General features: G+C 38.7%; 1 protein-coding gene across 2 annotated transcripts; it reads right to left on the bottom strand.

Moving 5' to 3' along the window:
* Positions 1-466: 466 nt before the first annotated feature.
* Positions 467-14,777, bottom strand: LOC115016496 (calsenilin-like). 2 transcript variants are annotated; one of them, XM_029444266.1, is made up of 11 exons: positions 14,708-14,777; positions 14,470-14,562; positions 10,640-10,814; positions 10,108-10,110; positions 3,731-3,855; positions 2,136-2,205; positions 1,902-1,972; positions 1,710-1,817; positions 1,514-1,618; positions 1,181-1,243; positions 467-1,085 (listed from the first exon to the last, which is right to left on the bottom strand). In XM_029444266.1, the coding sequence occupies exons 2-11, from the start codon at positions 14,473-14,475 to the stop codon at positions 1,038-1,040; spliced, it is 774 nt and encodes a 257-aa protein (XP_029300126.1). In that variant the 5' UTR covers positions 14,476-14,562; positions 14,708-14,777; the 3' UTR covers positions 467-1,037. The 2 variants fall into 2 exon arrangements, with proteins under 2 accessions (XP_029300126.1, XP_029300127.1); XM_029444267.1 differs by lacking the exon at positions 10,108-10,110 and having other exon boundaries at positions 1,009-1,085.
* Positions 14,778-15,028: the final 251 nt, after the last annotated feature.

The raw sequence follows: 15,028 nt of genomic DNA, 5'->3' as shown, positions 1-15,028 counted from the left end.
TTGAACCTTTTCTGCATGAAACATCGAGACTGTGATGCTACAGAAACCTTACAGAGTCCAGAGGATGTAGAACAAGAGAGATGATTGTTCAGAGACTGGTCAAAATACTAAAATTAGCGGGAAATTCCGTCATGCGAAATCAAAGAACTATAAATCTTTTGCTCTTCATCATGTGTATAGAAGATCTGCTCGAGGGCCCTTTGGACAATTGTCGAATTGTTCAATATCACTTACACAATAGCTTAACACATTGGATTTTCCATTTAACTAGATTCTTTTAGCATAGAAGGACGTTTCATAGAACTTTGTTTTATTGTTGTTTTGCAGATGTTGTTACACAACTTCAAATATAGCACATTTGATGTAATCCTGTACATGGCTTTATTTCATTTTGGAGTGAATGTCTCACTGCTTTTACAAATCCCAGCTCTGTGTGTTGTGTAAAAAGAGAAGATATTCAGAGTAGTTATCAGAATGTGAAGGTAGTATATTTATTTCAGCAGGTTTTGGGTCAACATGACAATGACAGGGTATGGAAATGGTAACGGAGGATTTTGAATCCTCTTTTTATCGTCACACGTGTACGTTTACACACAAATCTGAAGAACTTAGAAACATAATTTATTTCTTTACAGTATAATACAGTAACAAAGTATTCTCATATGCACAGGTTTCAAAGTGGTCGAGGAATAAAACAGCTTGTTTGTGTTCAATGTGGTTTGCATTACATGCTTTTAAATGTTGGGCAAGAACTCATGCTCATCTGTTAAAGATTACGTTTTTGTCACGATTCCTTCATGTGCAAAAACAAAATTGTCATGCAAAGAAACATTTCTTCTTCAAGTGATTTGGTGAATTCTGCACATTTCTCTGCATAACAGTTTGACAGGAAAAGTAATAGTGTTTGCCCCTGTGTATTAAAATGTGTCAAATGTGTTGCACGACCCAGTTTTTCATTTTCAGTATAGATGAAGTTATTTCATGCCCAGAAGCTTGCAACTGGAAGCACTACACTGATCCACGGCCCTCTACAGAAACTAGATGACGTTCTCAAAGAGCTGCATGGACGCCATTATGTTTTCATCCTGTTGAGAAAAGAAAGCAGATGCAACAGAAAGTGTGTTGTTTTGTGCACAACACTGCATGAACTCGGTACTTGTCAGCCTGATGGTGGGTTTACCTTCTGGCAGGTTTCTATGAATTCATCAATAGTCACCACTCCATCTCTGTTCCGATCCATTTTCTGAAAAATGTCAGACATGAAAGAGGGAGATTTCATATTTCATCAAGTGTCAAATTATATTAATCTAAGGTCTGGCCTTCAGATGGGTTTTTGAAAATGTTCTGTTAAAATAGGTTTTCTTTTTCTTTGAGAGAGAGTGTCATGGGTCAAAAACACTACAGTAACTAAGTACAGTGACACTTACTGTGGTCTTGGATCAGTATATGTGGATGTAATAATACAAAGTGTATTTAGATAATAGGAGGCTGTGTGGTTGCAGAGATAACATACCTGGAAGAATCTCTCTACGTGCTCATAGGGAGAATCGTCTCGTACACTGGGTAAGGTATACCTGCCCATCATGTCATAAATCGACGTCATTATTGCCATCATTTCCTGCAGGAAACCAGAGAGAGACATGCAGAAATGAGGACAGTGCAACAGATTTTTGGTTTTCTCACAAATGAGAATGGTTTGTTGAATGTACCTCTTTAGTAACGTAGCCGTCTTTGTTGATGTCGTACAGGTTGAACGCCCATCGAAGTTTCTCTGTAACAGAGCCTCTAAGCAACACAGACAGTCCTATCACAAAGTCCTGTAAAAGCAATTACAAGTGTCATTATTTGCTTTCACTTTTGTTTTGTTTCTACTGCAAACATGCAGTCAGCGGGGAACTCACCTCAAACCTGATGGAGCCATTTCTGTCCATGTCAAATGCGTTGAACAAGAAATGTGCGTACGTGGTTGCATCTGAGAACATATAAAACATTTGGAATACACTTAAAAAACTTATTTTATACTGAGAATCATGACTTGTCTTACAAATCAAGCTTTCTATTCCAAACAGTGGCAAGATTTACAAAGACTGAGTCAGTGAGTCTTTTATAGGCTTATTTGATACCAGATACTGTACCTCCTTGAGGGAAGAACTGTGAGTAAATGGTCTTGAAAGTTTCCTCATCTACTAGCCCACTGGGACATTCCTACAGAAAGAAAAACACATTTACATCATTTAAGTCAGTGTTTACATTGTTATAAAGGAATTACATTGGCCTAAAACATCAATAATTGTTATATAATAATGAGAATAACAGAATATTAAAGATAGTATTAATGATATTCTATCATCGCTGTGCAGATACAGTCCCTGACTGCAGAGCAGGTGTATGGCCACTAGAGGGCAAAAAGAGCAGCATATATAAATACGTCATTTTTTGTTTATGGGAAATCTTTACAGCGGGCCTTCTGTGCTTTTTCTTTATAAATCCCAACAATGCAGTTACCAAAGAGCAGTACAGTGATGAAATGCCTCAATTGTACAATCTGATGTGACAATTTCATACGTGAAATCAAAGGAAAATGCAAATTCTGCAAAGAAAAGGAAACGGCTCTGTCCCAGTACAACAAGAGCAGAGAGAAAACTAAAATCTCTTAAAATGTTTTACCGTCAGATATTAACAGGAGCAGTCTGCCACCAAGAGCAAGTTACCCTGTGGAGATGTTATTACAGTTTACTCTGAACATTTCTCACCATTATGCGCGTTGTGAAGGTTTCGGGAACCTCATCAACACATTTGCCAGTTTTGTACTTTTGATTAAAGCCTGATTTGTTTACATCGGCTTCTTCTTTAATGGCACATTACAGTCACTAACTGTTGCCCCATTACCCGCCTCTGCAGTCAGCAAAAGTATGCATCACGTCATTACGGTGCTCGTGCGTGTGCACTTCTCATGCATGTGTTGGGAGAACACAAAGATTTAAATAATACAGGCACCTGCTCATTTAAAATCTATGTGCAACTTTTATAATGTACACTGATACACATGTAATCACTGTATTGCTAATATACACTATATTACTAAAAGTATGTGGACATAATTTCAGCTAAACCCCTTGAGTTTAATTAAGGTCAATATCAATACAGCATACAATTATATTCCAGACCCCAAGAGAGAGAATTACTAGATTTTTTTACATCTTCAAGCATCTAAAATCATCTTTTAAAAAAATGTTGTGAGAAAGACAATCCATAAAGGAATGAGATGAGGAGTCACAAGTTTTACAAAAGCCCAACACACTTGGGAACCACTTTTTTCCACTACAGTGTACTTCCAGCTCTGTGGCATACGTTTGGGGAAGACCAAGGTGAGGTCTATCAGGAAATAATTTTCTTGCACATAGTGTAGGCCTACCATTCAGACATACACACTCACATTCACACCGGTACACATGCACAAGATCGTACATACTGTAAAGCCAGAAGAGTGGAGGCTGTAATAGCAGCAGATTAATGCCGATTGTTTTAGAAAGAAATGTTAAATTATCACCTATGGGTGAAATATTGGCGCGTCCACATACTTTTGTCCTGTCTCAACTGCACCCCTGTGCCACCATTACTGTTAACTATTGATATTTGCAAAGACGGAAACTCATCCTCTCAATTCAAAACCACTTGAGAAGTTATTTGGATAAACAGCTACAGCGGACTTTGCTGATTGTTTTCATACATTTTTAAAGCCTCTGTAAAGCGACTGAAGCTCCTTCCTGGTGAACTGTGTCTGCGCCTGGAGCTGATCGAGGCCCTCAGGTTGGTAACGCACCATTGAGAGTTCAAGGTCGCCGTCACAGCTGTCTGTCAGAGGGACACAGAGCAAACAGGGGTGGGGTGGGAAAAGAAGGGGAGGAAGAAAAGAGGGAGGAAATAGGGGTAAGACATAAAGAAAGAAAATAACAAAGGAAAGGGAGGGGAGGACTTGAAAATACTAGAAAATCATAATAGATGGGAGGCAAAGAAATATGTACAGCACATAACTCAAAATGCTCACCATCTTTATAGAGGCAAATATAAATAAACAAAAAGGGAGAGGTTTGAGAAGGAAAAGTGAGACAAGGGTGGGAGATAAAAAGGTGTTAGAAGAATTAACAATATTGGGTAAATATGATAAAAGAACTTGGACAGAGTTATATATGTAGAGACATTTTTCATAGAGAAGTGGGGAACATGATGAGTAAGAGGACGTTGCACTTTAGCTCGGAGAAATTAGGGTGGTTAGAGGAAATGTGCAGATATACAGTAAAGGTGCATTTTAAGGAAAAAGACCTTTCTAATTGTGGACATCTTGGCTGTGTCCGAAATAACTCCCTCTTTCCCTTACTCTCTACTCCCTTCATAATAAATACTTTACTAATTCTTTGCTAAACAAGTGGGATAAAGTATAAGGGGAAATTGGATAAATGAAGAAATTAGCGTGGTCAGAGGAAATAAACAGACATGCAATCTACATCTTTTTAGATCACTGTTGAGATACTTCTATAAAAAGAAATCATGGAAAGTAGGGAGTGATTTTAGACACAGACTTTGACTTGCATATAATCACAGGTGTCACTAATTAACATTGATGAAGTCAGTGCACCAGTGTTCACAATATCACACCTGAATTCAATGCAGCCATAATTAACCTCATTAGTAACACCTGTGCTTGACAAGTCTAGAAGTCCACAAGGGAAAAAGGGCTTGTTATTATCAGTCATTCATAAGTTCAGTCCAATAAAAAAAAAATGATGGGGAAGAAGTTTACAGAGACGGCAGGGGGGAAATTAAACGAATAATGCGCAGAGGAATACCACCGCAGGTACTACTCACCATCTTTTAAAGAGCAAAAACACAAGTTGACCGGGAAGAGATGGTGATGAAGGAATGAGAGGGGAAGAAGAAAGTTGCATAACTGTTAAAATATTTGCTTTGATGTCTAAAAGTTACCAAAATGTACCAACACAGTGAACACATTATTAAAGAAGAACAACAACATTAAAATGCCATTATGTACACTGAAATAGTTTTTTGGTTGCAGAAAATGTCCCCGGCCAGTATGAACGAGAGGAACGATTACACCAACCAAAAACTATTTCTATGTACATTATACTTTAATATTTGACTGCTGGCTTGTGTCACTTCACTCATAATTTTAGCATCACTATTACAGTCAACAAAACAGCACGAGAGTTTGACAAGATTCTTGTTCTAAAGCTACACAGAACACCAAAGACAAAGTTTCTAACATGCAATCATCGCTTTGTGCCTTACCTTCGAGTGACAAGGGCTCCCAAACCCCAAATTGTTTGAGCACGACATAAAACAGTCCGATAACAACAACAATGGCAATAACTTCCATGCCATCCACTCCCATTGTTGCCTTGCATTAGATATCGCCTGTGCAAAAGACCTTTTAAAAAGCTTAATGTTAACTTCTTCCTGCCACGTCAGTGCTTTTGTACAGGCATCAGCATTTGTATTCACTTAAATGAAACCCCTTACGTGAACCACTGACCAGTTAGATTAAAAAAGATTGCCTGCAGCGCATCCTCCTTTAAATTCAAAGTCCTTCATGTGTACAGAAATATCACATTCATAGAGTGTTAATCCCTTAAAATTATCCAAAGCTTTCTCCACCCGCAAAAACAATCCATCGGTTACTACTCACCGACATTTTACCTCCTGGTCAGTTCATTTTAGGATCTCTCCCACAACTCCATCAACTCAGGGGCTCCACCCCACACACCATCGCCTCTCACTCTGTCCTGAGTGTGTGTGTGTGTGTGTGTGTGTGTGTGTGTGTGTGTGTGTGTGTGTGTGTGTGTGTGTCTGTGTGTCTGTGTGTGTGTGCGTTGGAGATATAAGGGTGGGAGGGGGTTGTTACTGAAGGAATTTCTTTACTAATAGTCCCTGATTGACAGTCTAAGCTGTCTTTATTTGCTCAGTCATTTCAAGGATGCAAAGCTGTAAAACCAAGCATTGATCCACATCCGCTGATGGCTGGGATTTGAACAGCACTTAGGATGGAAGAGCCTGCCCTGCCCTGTGTGGCGCTGCTCGCGTCTACCAGGTCGTTCAGCTCATACACACAGTCAATAACTCAGCAGGATTCACTCAGAGCTGAACAACACTGTGACCGTTGTGACTGTAAAAACAGGTGCTTTGTTAATGACATTGTAGTTAAGAATAGTCAAGTTAAAGTGAATTATATCTGTGCTCCAACGACAAGCTACACACCTCAGAGGTCAATTTGTAGCTTCTGTATAATGCTCCACACATGCAGAGTAATGGGGGTCTAAAAGCATTTTTTCACTTTTCGTTGTTGTTAAGACACGAGCAAGGCTTTAAATGATTATAAAGTGCCAGAGGAAGACAATGAAAGTGAACAAGAACATGAGTATAGTTCACAGCTGATGACTCTGCACAACATAATGGACTCAGTTAAAGTATGACGGGGGTGGAGGGCAAATCAATTGTTGAGAGGTAAAATATTGGTCTTAGAAGAGGGAGAGAAAGCAGGTCAGAAATGCATTTTGATAGCCAGGCAGGGTTTATGTAAATCAACTCGTATTTAAAGTCAGATTACTGAGATAACTAATGATCTGGGATGGTGCCACAAAACACAAAAAAACATTTTGCTGCACCTCAAAAGAAGTATTACTGTATTTCAGAGAGAGATTTGATGTCAAAGTCCAATGAATGTTTGTATTTTTCTTTATCATATCAGTTCCTTATTGCAGAATACCCCATTGGGGATCCCTGATGAAGTCTTGTTTGCCAAAATGAAATAAAATGGGGAACTGAGGTCATAGCATTAAGATTAAGAGTGCTGCTATCCCAGTTCACTCAGAGGAAGTGCACCTGTCTTGCATTGGACATACTAAAATGATCTTCCAAAATAATATGCTTAACTTTGCCTAGCATGAGTCAGCAGAGTGTGAACTGTGATATCAGAGGTGATGGATCGCCCAGCTAATAGAAATGGTGCAACTAGTTATCCCTTACTTACAAATATGGAGTGTTTTTGATGTGTTGGTTAATCCTACCTCAACGGGCGAAACACACTCAGCCATTAGAGAACATGCAAGATGCATGAGCTAATGTGGGAACTCGCCTTTCATAAAAAACTATGTAGCATTATACTGTTTAATGCACCCTAAGTGCTGATCTATCCCTGTTCTTCTATTAAATACAGACAAGAGTGAGGTGGCTTAAGCATGCAGAGATGCAGGCAGTGCATCAGTCTCACCATCAGATCTTTATGACTGCAGTGAGAGCAGCATTACAGCGCAGAGCCTCAGCCCATCTATCAAAAACTGTCCCACAAGTTCTCATCACAAGATTAAACACCCTAAACTTTGCTCTCTCTTCGCCTCTTTCTTGGTGCACTTTTAGTTTAATCACTTTAATTGATTTTTATGCATTTTATTTTTGGCATGAAATTACCTTTCTGCAGAGGCTTCGCGTTGCATTGTGTAAAGGGGGATTCCACTTGACCTTTTATACGATTTTTTGCCCATGTTTCATTAAACTTTGAAGTGCATTGTCAAACATATGTGCATTGCTTACATTAATTACCTGAGAAACTGTATATTAAAATAAGTATGACGAAATGCCACTTTTACAGCAGTGTTTCCATCATATTTAGGTTTTTCGCAGATGGCCACACCTCTCCTTTTAACAGTTGATAGGATTGATAGAAAGCACAAATGTTTTTCATTCTCTATAATATCATATGACAGCTAACTTCCTCTCATATACGCTTATCAAAGAGAGAAATGTGTAGGAGGCCCAGCAGCAGCCACAATGAGAATTTATTTTACATTTGGACTGCCGGAATATTTGGCCAATTCACACATTTCTGCAGCTGCAGAGAAACCCCCCCCCCCCCCCCCCCCCCCATTGTTTCCTTTCATAAAAACAAATAAGATAACATCTCAAATAAATACACAATATGCTGTATTGTTTGTGCAAGATCATCTCACAGTTCTTGAGTTATAAGAGGACATTCAAAAAACCCCTTTAAGACTGTATTGTCACAGTGCACCAGTGGGTTTGCTTATGTTTAGTGTTGAACTAACAAACTGCTACCTCAGATACTTCTTTAGTTCTTTATATAATAAAAAATATACAATAATGTAAGAAAGGTGAAAAAAAGCCTGAGGGCTTGTAAAGCAACTGTCCTTATATTGAAACTAAAGACGCTATATAAGCTTATCATTTACAGTAAGTATGTGGCAAAGTGGAAGTTCTGTAGTACAAAAATGTACATAGTAATAACAGTCAAACAAACATCTAACATCTTTTGTTTTCAGATTTTACACAACATAAAAGTGCAACATCCTCTGCTGATATTGTGATGATGATTGTGTTATTCTCACTTAACTACAGAAACAAGAATGTCCAGCTGTCTGTCCAGCGATCTGATCTAGTTCTTCAAAAAAAGAGCTGAGTAAGGTCCAGCTCACTCAAAACAGAGCTGCTCTCCTTGCGGCTCTCCTTGCGGCTCACTGCTGCAGAGACTGGCATACAGTTTGGTCCAGACTTCAAGAAACACTTAAGAAAACCGACATACTTATATTCACAGCCAACTCAAACCGATGACATATATTATTATAACACCAGACAGGCCTTCAGGGGACGCTTCACGTTACATTTACCTAAAACCAATGATTTAAAGGAAACTTTAATGTTTAGAGCTAACTGGACTAAACTACCTCTACATTTATTTCAGATTACCAGTAGGATCAGTTTTATAAGAAATTAAGAAAAGCAGTTATTAAGAAAGAAATCAGTTTAGGATACATGTGATACTAGATAAATATCATTATATTTGAATATTTCTCTTATTTCTTTTATTTTTTGAATGTCTTGTCTTTTATGTGGACCCCAGGAAGAACAGTTGTTACTGTGGTAATAACTAATGGGGATCCTAAATAAAGTATAAAGTATAAATGTTAAATACCATTAAACAGCAATTACAAATCTTCCAGCACAATCTTTTAAATGTTAAAAATATTAGTTTTCGTGAGAGCTGGAAACCATCTTGCTTTTTATTGCTTCGTTCTGCTTAAGAACATGTGTGTGTGTGTGTGAGTGTTGGACCAGCTGTGTAGAGATAGTGTTGCAGAAGAGACTCAGATGCTACAATGTCTACAGACCAGTAGATGGCGATCAAGTTGTTATAAAGTGGAGGAGATCCGCTTAAACCCTGAAGAAATATTTCCACATTAATACATAACTAACGGTCCTGATGGATAAATACAAAAGTAAGTGAGAATAACGTGTTTGAGCTCGTAGAATGCAAACCGTACAAAAGTTTCAGTACATCCCTACTGCAGATATACTTAAAGGCAGTTAATAATAAAAGATCAAGACGATACATTGTCCCAGTTAATGTTGGTTATAGTGAAAGTGATTGTTTGTCAGCCATCAGAGCATTTGTCCTGTTACTGTTTTCATCAATGTCCTGTCCGAGGCACACGGCCATCTGTCTGCTGGCAGAGAGAGAAGTCAGCAGTAAACCAGTCTGGATAACAACAGCAGGTCATTTCTGGAAACCACAGAGGAGACATTTTGTCTGCTCATCACTGTGTTTGTTACCCAGGCTGATAAAAGTATCAAAGGGGGAAATCAATCTGTGTTTACATTAGTTGAAATTGGGGATGGGACGATATAGGATTTTATGCGGGATTGTGATAAAAAAACAAAACACTCACAATAAATTCGTGGTGAATTTTGCATTATCGGGATAATCGTGAATATTCTCTCATGAGTGACTTGAAAAAGCTGTTTAGCTGTCATGGTAGAGAAGTGAAACACAGCATGTCGCTATTTTTTTATTGAAATTATACTTATTTAAGCAGGGGGACTTTATGATGAATGATTAGCTTATTTAAGATCGTTTGACACTAAAAAGATGTGTGTCTGTGCATCTTTAAAAATGTGTTTCTATACTAAATGTAAGGTAAAGTGATTCCAGTATGTTTTAGTGCCATTTTAAGAATGATGAAATATTGCTTGTTCAGATTGCCGAAATTAATGTCTCTCCTGCCTGTCAAGAGTCAGCACCATCTGTCTGCACCTAAGGACAGTGTCAATAATTTAGATAAACCAAGAGAAATGGGGAACTCATTCAGTCAGCAGAAGAAACTGTGCATTTTAAGACTGTGCCACAAAGCTTTACGTTCCTTCATTTTATTATACATTATGTTATTTAAATTCAGATTGAAGCTAAAACTTATGAAATCATTCTTTAAAATTTCTCAGAGGTGCAGTGGTCAGACAAAAACAAGTGTGTGTGTGTGTGTGTGTGTGTGTGTGTGTGTGTGTGTGTGTGTGTGTAGTGGATCAAACTATCAAATCAGAGGTGACAGTGAAAGCAGCATCGGCCCATTCATTGACTGAAGAGGTCTGTGCTGTAAACACTGAACAGAGGACGAGAAGGACGAGAACATACAGTAAATATTTACTGTAGATGCTTTAAATTTCATGTATTCTGTAGTGCAGGAGGTTGAAGGCCTACCCTTCTACTGTCTCACCCTCCTCGAGACCCACTTCCCCTCCTGTCACACACAAGTGTGGCCTGGTTGTGTGCCTGTACCTTCCCCTTGTTGCGTGGTGCTGGCGATAATCCACTTGACGAGGCAACACTTCATCAGAGATTTACGCGTGAGCCGGGGTTTCTGCCACTTGGAGCCCTCTGTCTGTCCACCGGGGTTTGGATCTTTCCCGTTAGCATCAGGCAGCAGGCCGCCATCCACTGCCTTCCCATCTGCCTGAGGAAGACAGAAAAGAAACTATCCTCTGAGAGAGAAAAGAGAAGCTTTTTGCAAACAGATGTGCACTTTTAAAAGTCCCCACCAGAGGGTTCACCTAACCACACCGCAAACCACCCTGCCTGCGAAAGGAGACACACGACCCGTGCAGCTGTAATTTCTTCAACGGTATAGCAGCCAATTATTATTATTGTGTGTCGACATTTAGCAAGAGGCTATAAGTGCCCCCCCTCCTTTTTTCTTTATTTGTGTGCTTTTTGTAATGCATAATCATAACTTAACGTATTTGATTATAAATCAATTAAAACATTTGCACTAGGGACTGCAATGTTAGACAGTTGTGCCACCGTTTTGGTCCAGATATATCTCAACAGTTATTCAATGGATTTCCATGAGCTTTGGTACAAACACTCATTGTGCCCAGAGGATGAATCCTCACGACTCTGGAGATCCATCTTATCGTTGAGCACCACCAGGAGGTTCTCCTTTATGGTTTTGAAAGAACTGTCTTGACAACTAATTGAACTTAAACGTGCTGCAGTGATTCAAGTCCTCCTTAAGATGAATTTTAATAACTTTGGTGATCCCTTAACTTTTAATCTAGCGCCATCATCAGGTCATCATTTCAGATGTCTGATATGTCTGATATTATTATTATTTATTATTTTATTATGCCCAATTACCTTCACAATGAATAACATTCCCATCAGCCTCAGCTGTACTTTGTGTGCTATCATGCTAAACTAAAATGGTGAACACGGTGAGAATGCTTAGCATAAGCATGTGAGCATTGTCAATGTGAGCATGTTAGCATACTGACATTAGCATTTAGCTCAAAGCTCCTCTGTGCCTAAATACACCCTCACAGATCCACTAGCATAGCTATAGACACTCTTGGTATATTTGATTTAGAAAGTTAATATTGTTGTTCCTTTTTGCAGAGCCTTAAAACTCTCATGCAGACAGAATTGCAAAGAAAACACATTTCTTATTACAAGGTGCCCTGGTGAATTTGGCTCTTATTATGGGGACCATGTAATTGCAATGTCCCCGGTTCGAGGTCGGCTATGGACCTTATTACAGATCATCTCTCCCTCCCCTCATGTCAGTGCTCTTGGCGTCCTGCTTTATAGGCCAATGAGTCTCTCAAGCCTAAAAACTATACGTTACATAGAGCGACACTTTAATGTAAAACCCTGAAAGAGAGACATGTTTGGCAAAACACCCAATTTAAGCAGATTTTTCACTGGTATAAATTCTCATAAATGCCTTTTCGGAAGGACAAGTTATACATATTTATCATATGGTCGTATGACATAACAGTAGGTTTGGCACTGACAAGCTAGATCTGCTTTCACAGCTTTCTATGGTGAAACATAAAGCGAGGCTCTTGTGACAGCTGGTGAGTTATGATGAACAGATCAATACGTCAGGAATCAATACATCAATCAAACGCTGAGGAAGAAAGTGTTGGTTATCTTTATTTGGTTGCAGGGCTCTTGTAGATTCTTCCAGACGCTTTTCCACCTAAATGCTACATTTGTGTCAAGCATATTTTAACATTGCAGTTTACATAGTTGTTGTTTTTTATATATTATACAGATAAAGGAATAATAACGAAGCTTTAAATGTGCGCAGTTTCCAGAACAAGAGAGACAATATTGGTCAAATAAATCTAATATTCTTGTAACATGAGCACTTATGAGTATAGGGACATGAAAGCTGTCTCCTCATATCCCACTGGATGCACACTCAGTGTTCCTATATACAGATTAATATTTCAGTGATAATAAAGCTTTACATTGCAGAGTTGCTGAATTTAAATAGCACAATCGATTTACTGTAAAATAATCCAACGAAGATGCTTTTGTGTTTCTATTTTGAATATTTTGTTTTTCTCAGGCCCCATCTGTGTTGGACTGTGTTTTTCAGTCCCATTGAGTATGTGTTGAGTAACGGTCAGTGTTATTGGACACTATACTGCCCGGCACGATGACAAGTTCGGCTTTTCAAAGGCTTCTTCCTTCTCTTTTTGAATAGTTCTTTAGAACCATTTCTTCTTTTTGTCTTTTCTTAATTCCTTTTCTTTGTCTCTGCAAAGTCTTTTACTTGGTGCTGATAAAGGGCTTTAAGAGGTTGTAAAGTAAGTATGTAGAGAGAATGGATATAACTTACTATCTGGGGGAGCTGCTCTGTCTCCTGGTCCCCGATTTGAATATGAAAGGATGCCAAAGCATACAGAGCATCGAGAATGTCGCTCAATAATTCACACTCCTTAAAACTGCATCAATAAAAGATCAGAGTGAGGTTAAAGATGACTAGTGAAACACTAAGACTGATACGTGATGGACACACACACACACACACACACACACACACACACACACACACACACACACACACACACACACACACACACACACACACACACACACGATAACATATCAAGTAAATTATAAAATATCAGTCACACTAAATCATCCGTGACCTATTTAGAATTTCTGTGACTCCATGTTGAGAAACACGTCTAAAAGCTCTGAAGAAGAAGATCATTTGGGGTCTTAACATCCAGAGCGCTGCATTATTCAAAGGAGTGAAGCCATGTGTGCAGAGTAGTGAGAGGCTGCCTGTGATCATATAAGTCATCATGAACGCTGCGGGCGAGCGTCCTCCGCTGATCATCACACATGTACCACACACACACACACACACACACACACACACACACACACACACACACACACACACACATTGGCTTGTTTCTTCCAGTGCAGTTGCAAAAGAGTCATATAAAGGTTTTATAAGTAAAATGCTTCCTGACTTCCACGTCTGCAACACAGCAACAGTCCAACACGACTCTTCACCACCTGTGATGCTCCGAACCTCCTTTTATTATTATTTTTGGTTCTGAAGTTATTGGTCAAGCTCAACTAAACGGCATTCATATACAAACACTGAATATTGTATTAGTATAATTAAGATTGTATCTGCCTTGAGGGTTGCTTGACGTACAGAGCATGAGCCTTATATAATTATATTTAAACTTTGAAGTGCTACTTAAGTCCAATTTTGAGGTACTTGTAGTTCACTTGAGTACTTAAATGTTATGTTTCTTTATACTTCCACTTCACTACATTATATATATATATACATATATATAACAGCATAGAAATGAGCTAAAGTTATCAACCGGCCAATATAGAAATGCTGCTTATGTTAATAATGTCATCCCAAAAGATATATTTGTTTATAACACTTTGAATGGAGCTATTCTGCATAATTGTATTTTAACTTTTTATACTTTAAGTATGATTTGCTGATAATACCTATGTACTTATACTTGAGACATTTTGAATACAGGATGCAAGTACTTTTGTTTACTTAGCCTACAGCATACATACAGAACTTCTTTCAAAGCTAAACATCACAATGCCTCACTAAAATATATGTTCTAATCCTTTTTCTCTGTATTGTTCAACTAAGTGTTAAGACTTGTTATAATGCTGATACTTTAGAAAGTACAAAGATCATAGTAAGTAAGCTACAAAGTACCATAGGTATGAGCACACAACTAAATATTACAATGATTAATCATTCTGCATGCTAGTCTATTTCAATTAGTCAATTAAGTCTTAGTAATAAATGTTTATTTTACCTGCATTGCGTCTGGATGTGTGTTGCTGTTTTGAAGAAATACAATCGCTGCAATCCTCCTCTGCTTGTGCTCCTCGAACGACCCTGAAGTGATCTGCAGCAGCATGCAGGGAGACAGAGAGAAAACTGAGATTTGAAGGAGGAGCGGAGCTGCTCAGAGTGCCGAGCTCACACACCGAGCTGAGGACAAACAACATTATAAAACCACAATTATTACAGCTGCAGATTAACAAACGAACCTGCAGATTGAGAGGATTAAAACACGATTCAGTCGGTGATCTGCAGGAGAGCCGTGATCCTCAACAGACACAGTAAGAAGAGGAGGCAAACAATTTATAGAGCGACAGAAGGAGCTGGATGGGGATGAGGTGTTCACATCGTGACACATATAATTAGAAGTACCAGACATATTATAACCTGTGGTGATGGTGTATGGGTCCAAACTCAGACAGGCACCAACAGTGGGGCTCTCTGAGGAAATTAAAAAAGGGTTGCTGTGTTTCATACTCACATATTGTCAACATAGATTTGCTGATGTTATAGCTCTACAAGGCTTTTTG

The sequence above is a fragment of the Cottoperca gobio genome, chromosome 12, assembly GCF_900634415.1.
Source record: "Cottoperca gobio chromosome 12, fCotGob3.1, whole genome shotgun sequence".
Classification (NCBI taxonomy): domain Eukaryota; kingdom Metazoa; phylum Chordata; class Actinopteri; order Perciformes; family Bovichtidae; genus Cottoperca; species Cottoperca gobio.
Note: the sequence above shows the minus strand (reverse complement) of the source record. Positions and strands in the feature narration are given on the sequence as shown.